This window comes from Stylophora pistillata, chromosome 11, assembly GCF_964205215.1.
Source record: "Stylophora pistillata chromosome 11, jaStyPist1.2, whole genome shotgun sequence".
Classification (NCBI taxonomy): domain Eukaryota; kingdom Metazoa; phylum Cnidaria; class Anthozoa; order Scleractinia; family Pocilloporidae; genus Stylophora; species Stylophora pistillata.
In genome coordinates, this window is record NC_142529.1 from 10,195,986 (window position 1) to 10,210,022 (window position 14,037).

At 37.9% G+C, this 14,037-nt stretch overlaps 1 protein-coding gene across 3 annotated transcripts in view; it reads left to right on the plus strand.

Annotated features, from left to right (window-relative positions):
- Nucleotides 1-14,037, plus strand: part of LOC111341668 (uncharacterized) — a 37,716-nt gene that overhangs the window by 14,173 nt on the left and 9,506 nt on the right. For all 3 annotated transcript variants that reach the window (XM_088738427.1, XM_088738429.1, XM_088738428.1), the window contains exons 14-36: nucleotides 1,899-1,980; nucleotides 2,341-2,389; nucleotides 2,677-2,764; nucleotides 3,628-3,696; nucleotides 3,976-4,077; nucleotides 4,662-4,742; nucleotides 5,752-5,805; nucleotides 6,293-6,440; nucleotides 6,633-6,917; nucleotides 7,049-7,180; nucleotides 8,838-9,010; nucleotides 9,443-9,580; nucleotides 9,662-9,728; nucleotides 9,989-10,088; nucleotides 10,472-10,579; nucleotides 10,863-10,938; nucleotides 11,151-11,243; nucleotides 11,405-11,471; nucleotides 11,572-11,754; nucleotides 12,061-12,378; nucleotides 13,033-13,236; nucleotides 13,489-13,647; nucleotides 13,785-14,005. In XM_088738427.1, coding sequence (XP_088594553.1) covers nucleotides 1,899-1,980; nucleotides 2,341-2,389; nucleotides 2,677-2,764; nucleotides 3,628-3,696; nucleotides 3,976-4,077; nucleotides 4,662-4,742; nucleotides 5,752-5,805; nucleotides 6,293-6,440; nucleotides 6,633-6,917; nucleotides 7,049-7,180; nucleotides 8,838-9,010; nucleotides 9,443-9,580; nucleotides 9,662-9,728; nucleotides 9,989-10,088; nucleotides 10,472-10,579; nucleotides 10,863-10,938; nucleotides 11,151-11,243; nucleotides 11,405-11,471; nucleotides 11,572-11,754; nucleotides 12,061-12,378; nucleotides 13,033-13,236; nucleotides 13,489-13,647; nucleotides 13,785-14,005 — 2,997 coding nt within the window. The remainder of the gene's footprint in view (nucleotides 1-1,898; nucleotides 1,981-2,340; nucleotides 2,390-2,676; nucleotides 2,765-3,627; nucleotides 3,697-3,975; nucleotides 4,078-4,661; nucleotides 4,743-5,751; nucleotides 5,806-6,292; nucleotides 6,441-6,632; nucleotides 6,918-7,048; nucleotides 7,181-8,837; nucleotides 9,011-9,442; nucleotides 9,581-9,661; nucleotides 9,729-9,988; nucleotides 10,089-10,471; nucleotides 10,580-10,862; nucleotides 10,939-11,150; nucleotides 11,244-11,404; nucleotides 11,472-11,571; nucleotides 11,755-12,060; nucleotides 12,379-13,032; nucleotides 13,237-13,488; nucleotides 13,648-13,784; nucleotides 14,006-14,037) is intronic.

Sequence of the window (14,037 nt, forward strand, 5' to 3'; positions counted from 1 at the left end):
GTAACTCGAAGATACTAGCTTATTCTTTAGCTACTCCAAATTCGAGATTAAATAAAGTATATGTATGTATGTATATGTATATACAAAACTAGCTAGTAAGTATGCTTGAAACCCTCAGTTCTGTTACGAGGATTTTTAACAACGTAAACCTTCCGAAGAGCCACACAGCCTTGTAAAATGGCGAGAAGGTCTTTGTGTGTGTAAGGCAAATACTTGGCACAAAAATACAGAGGGCCATTAGTGAGGAACTCCTTGCTACCCAAATTGGAGAGTCTTTCAAACATGGAAAGCAACTTTTAAGCACAGCTTGAGGAATGACCCTTTAGAAATTTTTCTTAATAGAAATTAATCCCTTTTTAGAATTTTGGGTGACGGCTAACATTATGAGTTTCTACTTGAGTAATCCATAATAAATTATGTTTTTCGTTCATTAGTATGTTTAACTATTGTTGTTATTAAGCCGGAAGATCCCCATTGGGGAGTCCTAAGAAAAAGATAATTTATTATCCAACTACAGTTAGACGAGTACAAAATAATAACGCCATAGACGAGTACAAACATCACGCGGTATTTGTACTCGTCTATTGTCGAGTACCGGTTAAACAGGTTTTCTCGCAACGCGCAAGCGAAGAATTGGATTGTAGTTACAAAAAAAAAAAACAAATGGCGGACAATTTGAATCATATTTCCGACGACGAAGAGTCAGAATGGCTGGCAAATATAGATCCAAGTTCATTAGATGAATCGAACGAAGAAAAACAGCTTGACAACCAGAAAATTTCTTCATTTAATGAAGAAAATAGAAACAGCAGCACAACAACGCGCTAATTCCGTTCCGCTTCGCATACTTCTGTCACGCACTCCCCGTAAATAAACATCCGCGAAATTCGCCCGCACTGCAATAACAGTTTGGCGTGTTGGATAATAAATAACTTATTAGACGTTTTGTTGTGTAGTATCGCTGAGTATTTTTACTAGTTATTTGTAGTTTGACTCGCCCTACGGGCTCGTAAAAATACGGCGCAACTCGTAAAAATACTCAGCGATGCTACTCAACAAAACGTCTAATAAGATATATGTATTTGTACTCCGGAGAACCGGTTAGACAGTTTTTCTAGCATCGCGCAAGCGAAGAAGTGGATAAAAGTTACAAAAAAAAAGTGGCGGACAATTTAAATTATTATGCTGACGACGAAGAGTCGGAATGGCTGGCGAATATTGATTCAAGTTTACTAGATAAAGCGAACGAAGAAAAGCATTTAGACGACAATGAAATTCCATCATTTATTGATGAAAATAGAAACAGGAACACGACAACGCGTCAATTCTGTTCTGCGTCGCATACTTCTGTCACGCACTCTCCATAAATAAATAACAATTTGGCGTGTTAGATAATAAATAACTTATTAAAAGTTTTGGTGTGTAATATCGCTGAGTATTTTTACTCGTTATTTGCAATTTGATTCGCTCTACAGGCTCGTCAAAATACGGCACAACTCGTAAAAATACTCAGCGATACTACACAGCAAAACGTCTAATAAGTTATGGATATATTGTACCTGTAAAGACTTCCTCAAGCGTTTAATTCTCAGACTTCCAGGTATACAACAACACGAACTGAACTCATAAATTATCTGAGAATCTTCAGCGATCTTCGCTAAACACATACGTTCAAAAGCCTTCTCTTCTACGCGAACTTCGCGCTCAACTGAAATATCTCATTCGGAAAAAGGATAATTTAAAAGAAACATTAATATTCTAGAATACACAATATTTCTAATAGTCACGAATTTCTCAATAGCACGTGCACCAACGTGGCGCCCTTCAAAAGTAAAAGCTATGCGCACTATAATAACACAAGAGACACGATTGTACCATTTTCTACATTTTTTTCACAGTGGTATTATAACAGTATCATTGGTCCTTACGTTACTCTTGCTCATGAAATGGGTCACAACTTTGGATTCAATCATGACACAGGTGAAGATAAAAGAACACTCCTACAAAGTTAAGATATTCTCGATCGCTGTATTACTGGAAGCTCTGTTTGATTGTGATTAGTAATCCTGAGTTAGACATTAATTAATAGTAACACGTAAAAAAGGAAATCCAAGCTTTTTAAGTGACTCTAAGGTAAACATGTTAGCATTTATCATGATCAGAAAATCGAAACATCATGAGATGTTCCCTTGCATTTGTTCAGTGAGTTGTTTTACGAGATATTTCGCCCATAATATTTTAATTTTCGGACTTTTTTTTCTTCGCATCTCGATTTTCATTGTGGCTATTTATTTTCCTTTCCCTTATTTTGTATTATCGCAATTCTGCGTCTCCCTGCAGGGACCTGCAAGTGCTTAACGCCACGTGGCTGCATCATGGGAGGTCACAAGTAGGTTATGGATGTCTCCTACATTTATACGATAATCTTTTATTTTGACCATTTCCTCATGTATGTGACTGCGGTAGGTTTCATAAACTGGGTTGTAAGGTTGAGGTATCGGTCAATTGATAGGTTAACAAAAGTACAGATAATAATAATATAACGCAACATAAGGCTATGAAAACACGAGGAAGTCCTTTGGACTTTGATAACAAGGACATTTGTATGTTTTCAATATTCCACTTTATGTAAAGTAAAGGAAACTTTCATCAATCATTCAGCGAACTGTCTTGCAGGACCAGACTTCCAGGATTTTCAAATTGCAGTTTAACGTCGCTGCAAAGGGTTAACGATGCTTGCTTGTACAACGTGCCAACTTACAAGGTAAACGCCATGTCTCCTCATCGAGGATGCGTACGTTATGTCCTATAATGAGCTATACAGCGACTGCGTATAGGAAAATATCTCATCTCACATATATTACCCGAACAGGAAGCAGAAAAGCGCCAAAGGAGTTGACCAATCTGAAATCTCCTTGCCCGAAGTTCAAACGTGGACTGCAAACGGTGAACGTGACCGCTGGAGTCAGTTCATGTGACTCCTTGTGGTTCGCATTCACACTTTTTCAGTAAAAAAAAACCTGAATCTAAAACTCTCCATTAGCGTTTGTTTTCGATCGCTGCAAAATTCGCTGAAAATACTTTTTCAAAGTTCAGTATCTCTCAGAAAAGCAATTCTGATACTTCAAGACCAAAGAAGAAGTACCAACACTACTGAGGATATCAATGGTTAGCAAAAAAGCAACAGCTCCCTGGCAAAGGAAGAAACATTCGTCTTCAAAGCTTTTAAAATGGCTGATACTGATCACCTGCAAACGAAGGCTCGTGAGGGTTTATTGTAGCCGGTTACAAAAAGGTTACTCGGGTAACGCCATTATGGCAACAAAGAGCCTTGAAAGGGGTCTTATTTTCCAGATCACATGCTTTTAACTATTTCCATTTCTCGTGCTTCCACTCTCGAGCCTATATCAAGATTTTCAATTCAATTCAATTCTGGTCTCCCACAAAGCCCCTGAATAAATGCCGATTACACTGTTTACCGAGCAATCTAGAGAAAAAAACTTAGATTGAACTGTCAAACGTCCAAAAGTCTCCTTTTGATTGTCACATGTGTTACTACCCCATTGACATCCTCCAGCAGCGATGACATTTTAAATGTGGTACATGTTGTCACTGTTTTAATTTTAGGCTGTCAACAGTTATTGTGGAAACGGCATACGTGAAGAAGGAGAGGAATGTGACTGCGGTACTCCTGAGGTGCGTAAAAATATGTGAAACACAACTTGTTTTAGATTTCACAACTACACGTTGCGACTATAACGGCTTGCGGCCATCTTTTTATCTGACGAAAAAGGTATTATACCCTCTTTCAAAATGTGCCTTTAAATGTACCCGTTATTTTGGTTTGAAGAAAACTTTTCATACATTTTTTCCAGCTTCAAGCAGTTTCCATGAGATGTCATGGCGATTGATTTTTTGCAGTGACGTATATTGTCTTGATACTATGATTTTTAGGATTTGCTTTACTATTCACAGATGTGTAAGGCCAGTGATCTTTGCTGCGAACCCAAGAACTGTGTTCTCAAAGAGGAATCTCAGTGCAGTGACCTACATCATTCATGCTGCAAAAACTGCCTGGTAAGAAACTCATCAGTAATCATATATATCTTTTAGTATAATTTCAGAGCTGAGCAAAGAGTTTCCAGCAATCTGATTGGTCGAGCGGTTACTTATACGACGCTATATAAACCGCTCCGCGCGGTTTATATAAAATGTTAAAATAAAATGTTAATAAATGTTACTAAGATGTTATGATTTTAGACATTTCTCTGTTGTTCAGCTCTGAAATTATACTAAAACAATTATTCGCCTCAGGTTCGGTGAATATTGTCGAGTAATCCCCTCGACTTCGTCTCGAGGATTATTCGACGATATTCACCTCGCCTTCGGCGAATAATTGTTAAATATGACACAGCCAAAACCTCATTTAAAAGAACAATCAGCGAAATTGGATTTAATTTGTAAGGAGTGTCGAATTCAACTGAACACACCAAAAAAAACTTTAAAAAACTGCGGAATGCTGATTTGAACATAATAAAAAAGACATCTTTTGGTTGGTAAGAAGATTTGAATGCAAATTTTATTCGAGAGAAATAGAAAAGAAAATAATTAGTAATTGTCTCATAGTTGATTATAAATGTTCGTGTTTTACTCTTCTATAGTTTAAGAAACAAGGATCGTTATGTCGTGAAGTCAAAACAGATTGTGATGTTCCAGAATACTGCACTGGTGATTCAAGAGACGTAAGTGCATTCAGAGTGCAACACATTTAAATATATGTTGTTTAAAACTCCTTCATTAGTCTTCGTCGCCGTAAGTAGGTTGTCTGCTCGATCAATTGAGATAGCTACCCTCTACCAAACTTGTCGATATTAACTCGTTAGTCAATTTTCATAATTCCTATGATGCCACCAGCTGTGTAAGCTAATTTTTCAGTAACACAATACTCAAAGTATATGAGTTCTTTCCTATGGGAAGAGAATGTGAAATTGAGATTTTATTCAAACAAAAATACTCTGTTATCATCATTATTACGAAGTTTAGCATCATTATTGTTTATTTGCTTAACATAAGAAGTTTAAAGTGCACCTACACACGAAAAATTTTTTTCGCTTAACGAAGTAAGCTTATTTTTTGGAGTATTTCTGCGCAAAAATTTTTTTATTTGCTCAAATCTTCAATTTTCTATGCCCAGTCAAAATACGGAAAATCGGCCGCCATCTTGCCCCACGACCGAGTTTAAAGAGGAATGGCTCTAGTGGGTAATGTGACGTCAAATCGAGAACACGAAAGTCTGCATTTCACACATTTTCACTTGTTTGGGAACGTTGTAGTCGATAATTGTCCGAAAATATGCCGACTTAGTGTGTTGTAGAAGGATGTAGCAACGTGCGAAATTTGCAAGAGGGTATCACGCTTTATACATTCTTCATACAACACACCTAGTCGGCATATTTCGGACAATATCGACGACAATCTTCCCAAACAAGTGAAAATGTGAGAGATGCAGACTTTCGTGTTCTCGATTTGACGTCAAATTACCCGCTAGAGCCATTCTTCTTTAAACTCGGTCGTGGGGCAAGATGGCGGCCGATTTTCCGTATTTTGACTGGGCATAGAAAATTGAAGATTTGAGCAAATAAAAAAATTTTTGCGCAGAAATACTCAAAAAAATAAGCTTACTTCGTTAAGCGAAAAAAATTTTTTGGGTGTAGGTGCACTTTAATCGTTGTTCGTCTTTTAAACTGTTAGTGTCCAGCGGATTCTTACATCCTCGACGGATATCCCTGCAACCAGACTAAAACGGTACGGTCAATAAATCAAGAAAGAGTAATATTTTTTAGCCTTTGCTTTTTTTGTCGCTCCACGAGTTTTCTAAGGTTTCCAATAATAGTAATAAAAAAAGAACTGAGCATTCGCCACAGAACTCTAAAGAAATTCGTAAACTCCATATTTACGGCGGTCTCTGTATTTATGAGCTTTTATTTCCGGATTCTTCCGTCATTCGTTAGTTGCTCTCCCGGTAGCTTTTCTCAAACCATACTTGATTAAGGAAAACAAGTGGCGCAAAACATTAAAAAAATTATCAGCTTTGCTATAAGCGTAGCCTTTTCACATCGGTGTTCACTACGTTCTAAAGGTTGACGACAAGAAATGCTTATTTCTTTGTAAATGATTTGAACATCAGGCTTTGTGGAGAATAATTGAGTTATTTCTGCGTTACGTTTTCATGACTTTTAGGGTGTCAGATCTTTCTTCTATAAAGTAACCATTATTGTTATTGTCCTTGAAGGTGATTCAGGGAAATACTAACTTCCACAGTGTAAACAGAAGAGGCTTGAATCCAAAAGTCACCGCTCGATATCTTCGTATCAATCCTCAATATTGGAATGGCTGGCCTTGTCTAAGAACTGACTTCATGGGCTGCTCTAAAGATGAAGGTAATGACATGATAAAATCTGATACCGATTAATATTCAAGAGGCAGTGAAAACGATTTCATCGAAGGCAAAGCTCCCTGAATTCCAAAGCCTTATTAGTAAAAAAAATGAAAATAACCCTGGTTGCCTGATAAAATAACTCTTTCTATGTGTTTCACCACCACCTCTTTTTTTTCTTTTTCGTTTTTTACAGCCATTCCGACAGAACCGACACCTCTGAAGTCTTACGGCTTAAACCTTTGTCTTACTCCACGAAGCAAGAATTGCTCTCCAAATGACAACGACCCCATAGTATATGCATCAGGTGTTCTGTGCTCGGAGAGCCATTTTCAATTTACCCTTGGAACAGATGGGGTGCTGCGCCACACTTGTAGCGGGAAAATGGTTTGTACAGAAAATGGCGGCACAGGTAATAGTGTGAAGATTGTCGTCAGCAGTACCTGTTCACTTGAAGATTCCAAATTTGAAAGAACCTCAGGTAAGTCAAAAAGAAGATCGATAGTTTTCTTATGTCCTTCCCACAAAGTTTCACTTTATGGGGAAAATTATTTCTTTTGCATTCGTTATCTACCAGCATATACTGCATTTTATTCACTTTCTATTCAAAAGGGCGATCTCTTAAGCACGTTAAGTCTAGCAAATGTCTACACACTACCGGAGGATGGCCTGGTGTGGATAAATACATGGTAATATATAATGGATGCAATGTGAAAAGGCTCGAATTGTGGTTCGGAAAACAAGGTATATTTTCTTTAATCAATCATGACAATTTTCCTTTTTCCTTGTGAGAAAAACAATGAGTTCGCAAATGGGAAACAACAGAGGTGCATAGTTATTGGGGATGAATGAGCAAGCACGTAACCTCCTTAGTGTCATTATTTCCACCTCGGAAAACAAGAGAATAGATTCACATCCTGCCAAACAACAACGTTTCTAGTTACTTGTTGGTTCGTTCAGAAAGTGGGAAAATTTCACATGAATTTTTGACTGACGAGCTTTTTCCGCTATTGTTAAAAGATAATGTTGTCGTCCCCAGTGTTTGATAAACAATAGCGCTCCAGATTAAAAGCTGCCTTGTTCATTCTTTGCCAACTTCTTTGCCTACGAACGAAAAATATAGTAGTAATAAAGATTATAATTATAATAATGATATTAATTAACAACTATTCACCGAAGTGGAGGTGGTTAGTGGTGGATATTTGCCGAGCCGCGAAGCGGCGAGGTAAATATCCACCGCTAACCACCGACACTGAGTTGAATAGTTGTTTTAGTATATACTACAACAGTGAGATAATATACACCACCAAAAATTGATTTTAATTCATACGATTCCAACACTTCAACATTTTCCCGCGCCTAACGATCCAACGCGGCTCGCATTGCGGTAAGTGATTTTTTGTTGTAAAAACTGCCCCCCCCCCCCTTTTTTTCGCTAACAGATAAAATTTCTGAAGACATTTTGTTTAGCTCTGGTGGCGACATTTCTTCAAATGGTGTTGCAAACTCTTTCTGTATTTGAAACCATTCTGTAAAAAATACCATTCAACTTTGATTTTCAAGTAAACAAGTGAGGTTACGCAAGATTAATTTGCATTTGTAAACAAAACCTTTTTCACGGGTTTTTATCGATAAACTCCCGGTTACCATTACCTTTAAACACAGCCAAACCAAATTTAGTCGCATTCTCTGTGTTTTCAGGGACTGCTTCGTTGTTATTTGAGTGATTTATTCGCTTGTCACGGATGCAAACCGGCACGCCACTTTTTCTCGAGTTGCTCGGAGGTAAATAGCAAAGAATATTCGGAGTTTGACTTGCCAATCAGAGCGCGCCTTCAACGCTATCCACTGTTTTAGTATATACTAATAATAAATATACTTAATAATGTACGGGAGGCATGTTTCAATCACCTTGCATCACGCGTAACTTTAAGTAAACTTAGCAATTTGCCCTTGACAGCTTTACTTCGATGGAAAACATGCCTCATGTACATTAGCAGTTAAATTTTATTATCATTATCATTATCACTACCATCATTATTATTATCATCATTATTGTTATCATCTTTCAATAAGTACGTGCGTTAGTGGTCAATTAAGCGGGCCGTATTTCACTATAGGACCCGCTTAATTCAAAATTTTCTTTGAATAAAGTCTTCCCCTTCCCCGTACACGTAATAAATAGAAACTTACTAACCCCTTTTCTCGGTCCGTAAGTTAAAGAACCTTTTTTTTCTCTCGAATTTATTGCCCTCGCTCTTTCGCGCTTGGGCTGTATATGCAAGCAGAAATAACTTGGTTCGTAACTTACAATACGGACGTCAAACTCGAAATGTAAGAGGTATGTAGACCATAAATTTCTATTTTCTTATCTGTATCGTTATATGCTGTATATTTAAAGATTGTGTGGAGCCACTTGGAATGCAGAACGGTGAAATCAAAGACAGCCAGATCACTGCTTCCTCGGCGAGAAAGGGAGAACCCGCTCAAAACGCAAGGCTTAATTTAAAGGGAAAATATTGGTGTGCAGGAGAGAAAAGTAAGAGCGAGTATTTACAAGTTGATCTCGGAGAGGTTAGTATAACTGTGGTGATAAATGAACTGGTTACTTTAATCACTTTGAACTCTAGCTCAACAAGCTGGACTACTTTTACGTACTCCCCAAACTTTCTGCCTGCATCCATAACTCGATATACGTATTATACGCTAAGCATTAAAGAATCGATAGTCAATATATAATTCTAACCAGCATGCTGGTAATGTGTCTCTAAGCATCCGAGCTACTATGGGTCAAACTCAAAATTTCCGGTACCATAATGTGCTACCTTCGCTTCATTAGGACACTGACTCTGTTCAATACCAAGCATCATAGATAATAATATGCAGTCACTATTATCTTCTCTCTATTATTGTATTATTGTATTAAGTGGATGCAAAACTTTTCCTCAACAAACGAGCCACTAAAGACAAGCCATGTCTCTATTTTTGTCATTTTCACAATTCTAGGTCAAAACTGTCAGCAAAGTCCTAATACAAGGACGTGGGACTTGGTACTCTTGGGTAACTGGCTTCTTCTTACACTACAGTGATGATGGTCAGCGGTGGGCAACTTACACAGAGAGTGGAGATAAACGGCACTCCAATGTATGTAATGTGTTCAGTTGAAAATCATTGTTCAAAGTCATCTTTTTTCTAAAAAAACCTTTTTCTCCTTTACTTCAATAGTCCCACTGTTATCTTGGAAAGTGCAGTGAAATTCTTGAAACTCAGTGTAAGGACTTATGGGGAGCTAGTAAGTACAAGTCATTTAACTATGTTTGGTTCACACATTAGCTTCAGTAAAGACAATAATAAATAAATGTTCTTTATAACATGATGCCTTCTAGTATTAAATTATTAAATGTCTTTTTTTTTGCGATGGAAGAAATAGAGTAGCAATAGCATTGCCTGTGCTGACCTTCCGTTGGGTACCTGCGATACTCAGAGTATCTAAGTTGCATCTCTTTTTTTTTTTTTTTTTTGGAACCTTACTTTTGTTTTCAATTATTTTAGGCGCCAATAGCGCTGACCCAGTATGCTACGACAAACTGAACACTGAAGCCGCTGGATATGGTACATGTGATCCAGCAACCAACTCGTCGTGTGCTGCAAGGTAAACGATGCACTTTATACTTGTACATCTACTGAGGCGTATGTTAGAGGAGCACCATAACTGAGAAAATATGCGTCGGAAAAAAACCTTAGTGACTATTAATCAAGCTTCGTACATCCATCGGAAGAAAACGAACAGGGTATCCAATTTTTTTTAACTTTATTATTTACAGCAAGTATCATCTAATCTCTTTCCAATTCCAGTCACGATTCCAGCTTTATGTTTAAAAAAAGGTCAATTTAAGTCCTCAAAAAATGTTGTCACTCGATTAATGAAAGTACACAGAGGCTGATGTAAACGTAAAATATCAAACTTACCCATCAATGCCAATTGTCTCTCAAACATGCGTTCATTTAAGATTTTAATAAATGAATTTCTTTCAGTGACGTCCTATGCGGCCAACTGCAGTGTGAGGACAGCAAAGAAAAACCTGTTGTTGACTATGGATGGACATATTCCAAAATCAATCTGGAGAGTGGAAAAAAGTGCAGGTCTATACTGTTTTTGTTTTGTTCCTCGTAAGGGGCATGGGATGATTGTTATAAACCCTCATTACTATTTATTTTCACAATAACTTCAAACTTTAGAAAAAGCTGAGGTTTAATGATTTTGTGGTTTGCGCCTTGCCAGACTTTATCGAGCATTCAAGTGTTTATTGACCAATCAACTCGCTCAAATCTTGAGGAAGATAAAACGTAAAAACTCTCATAGCAGCAATTGATTTAATAGATAGGAACGATTGTAAACGGTCAAACGTATTTTTACTTCCCACAGTGCTGCAGTCTTGAAGTTAGATGACGAAATTGGTCTAGGAATGGTCAGAGATGGAACAAAATGTGGAAATAATAAGGTACAACATCATCTTCCTTTGACAAAGTATTCCAGAGTGATATCCAAACTAATTGGTGACGTGACGTAATGCTAATCTTGTCGTTGAAGTGACATTTTGGTCCACTCCCCCATATTAGTAAGTGTCAATGTAGGTACCTTATCAACGCTTACAAATTTTGATTACTTTGTCTATAAATGAAATGGTTCATTCTATTTCACATTTTATTTAAGATGTGCATGGGTTACAAGTGCCGATCATTTGAAGATCTCGATATCAGTGTGCGGTGTCCGTTGGTCAACAATGAAGAGTGTGCAGGGAGAGGGGTGAGTGATTCATCAAATAATTTTGAATAATTCACGATACCAAGAGAATACTTGGTTAGGATAATGCCGTTAAAAGGTGATAAGTCTTAGCGGCAATCAAAAGGAGGTAAATTTGCATAAAGCATTTCCTACTTCTTATTCGAACATGATTTGTTGTCCAGGTCTGTACCAACAAAAAGGAATGCCATTGCGAGGGAGGATTTGATACTGTAGACAGTTGTAAGTCAGGTGAGAGTAAATGGTTTCTCTTGATACTCTAACCATATTTGGTAAAAATACCTTGATTATATTGATAGTTGCAACTCAAAGTCACTCACTTTTTGTGCAGACTTGATACCACGTGACGGAGCCTGGGGTGACTGGTCCTCATGGACTGTGTGTGACAAGGGCTGTGGTGGTGGAAAAAGAAGAAGGCATCGGTTCTGCAACAATCCATTCCCTCTACATGGAGGAGCTGACTGCCCCGGAGAAAGGCACGAAACGGAGGAATGCAATACAGAGAGTTGCCCCGGTGAGGCCAAAATGTTAGGTTCACCGTTCCTCTAGAACCTCAAGGGACTGAAGAATTAGGATCTTTGTACGCTGTAAATCAGTACCCATGAAATACATAAGCCATTCGAGTCGAAAATCACCATAATAACCACTGACATAGTATCTACCAATAAGATCTAAAGAGTGGTTTAAAGTGACTGAATCGGCGTCCTGCTCTGACCTTCCACGCTTATGTTACATCCAAGCAGTTTCTTTTTTATATATACAGAAAGTGAAAGTGGTGCCGTAAAGTTAATACTACTGCCTTTTATTTGTCTTCTTTCAGAGGTAATTTCATGTCACCACTTAAAGCAGTTCGGGAAGGAACAGGGGAAGAACTATCCTGATGGTGCGTACAAGATTTACCCCACAGGCTCTCAGCCAATTAAGACATATTGTGATATGTCACGTGACGGAGGAGGGTGGACGCTCTTGGTCACTAGTCACACTAACGGCTGGACGGCAGATAATGTCAGATTAAAAAACACGAACTCTCCAAAGTTGACTGATGATTACTCCATCCTGCAGTATGCAGACAGCATCAAGAATAATATCAACGTGGCTGGATCAAAGTTTGAGTATCGACTAGAGGCGCAAAGTTCAGGTAATGTAAAATAGGCCTGTTCATTTCAAGTGCTCGCTGAAGGTAGCTCTTAAGTTTGTATCTTCACAGTTAAAGAAGAATTACTTTTAAATGCAAACTAATGTGATTTTAAGTTGAGTTTTGAATAAGTAAAAGTGTAGTGTTTCAACGTACCGAACGAAATTCTGGAATTTTGTCAGCTCTCTTTGGGTAACTATGTGGTGGCCGGGCAATCAAATGTCTCAAATTCAGTATACCTCTTGTTTTTTTCTTTGTTTTTATACAATTATGTACCTAAACTACAGAGGTCACATAGGAAAAAAATAAAGTTGCTGTAAAGAGGTGGTTGTTACTGGAATGTTAAAAGTAAATATTACGGATCCTGGTTACATTGGAGTGCGGCAGAGAAATATATGGTTGCTTATGAACACTTGATTGCGTTTGGCTTTCGTTTTTCTTACAGAACTGCGTTTTTGCAATTTGTGCAAAGAAAAAAAGGAAATTAAAGATAAAATAAAATTTCGAAATTCACAGTTTACCCGAGTAATGCAAGCTTCAAATGAATAAAACAAGGCAAATGAATATAGCAGTTAGCAAGAGCGACTACAACTTAGCTTAGTGATAACAGACTGCTATGATTTCAGGGACTTGACTGTTTGAATTTATATTTTTCAGACCGCTGGGGAGGTATATGGGAAGCACCAAGAAGTTATACTTTCACAGCTAAGGACAACAAACAAACAGGAGTTGAGCTGGTCAAGAAATTTGACAATTGGGAATATGCAAATGATGGAATTGAACAAAGAATGCCATGGATTTCCGGAGCAAGGCTAACAACCTCAGAAAGTGCTTTATACAAATGGGAAGGAACAATAACAGGTGCATGTCATGAAAAACTAACTTTCATAGAAAATCCCTTTTTTGCCCACATACCGAGATGCCCATGCATCACTTGTCTAAAGTTAGCGAAGCCATATCTATGTTGGGGTAGATGAGTTATCCAACTCTGTAAAGGGGGCGAATCGACAGGTATAAAAAAATACCACGACGTGAAGTGACCTGAAAGCCTGATGAAATACGAACCAATTAAAAATTAATGTAATTTCCCTTTATATTTGTGTCATGTTTCAGGCGATGATAAAGGCTATCACCCCGCCCCTTGGATCAGCGGTCACCTAATGGAGCGTCAGCCATCATATATCTGGTATTGGATGAGAGAGGGACCTTACAAAGTTCCTAGCTCTTGCAAAGAAGTATACCTCAGAGGGCTTTCGTCAAACCCATTGTCAGGTTGGTTAACTCACATTCCCTAGTTGATAAAAACTTACGTGAAATTGAATGAATTTCAGGCACCGTAACGTGGATAGTTATTTTGCAAAATATGACCCTTGCAGAAAACTTTCCCTCAATCTTCCTTTTTTTTCTAGATGGTGTATTCACAATCAAACCTCCTGGACAGCATGAGATCAAAACGCTTTGTGATTTCACAACTGACGGAGGGCCCTGGACACTACTTGTGACAAGAAAGACTCACAGTGGGTGGGACAAAGACAACATAAAGGAAAGAAACTCAGAGAAACCTTCTTTACAAGATGACTATTCCATACTGGGGTATGCGGATGCCATAAAGGATTTCGACAAAGCTCAGGTGAATCAGTGAATCTATATCATATTTTGTCA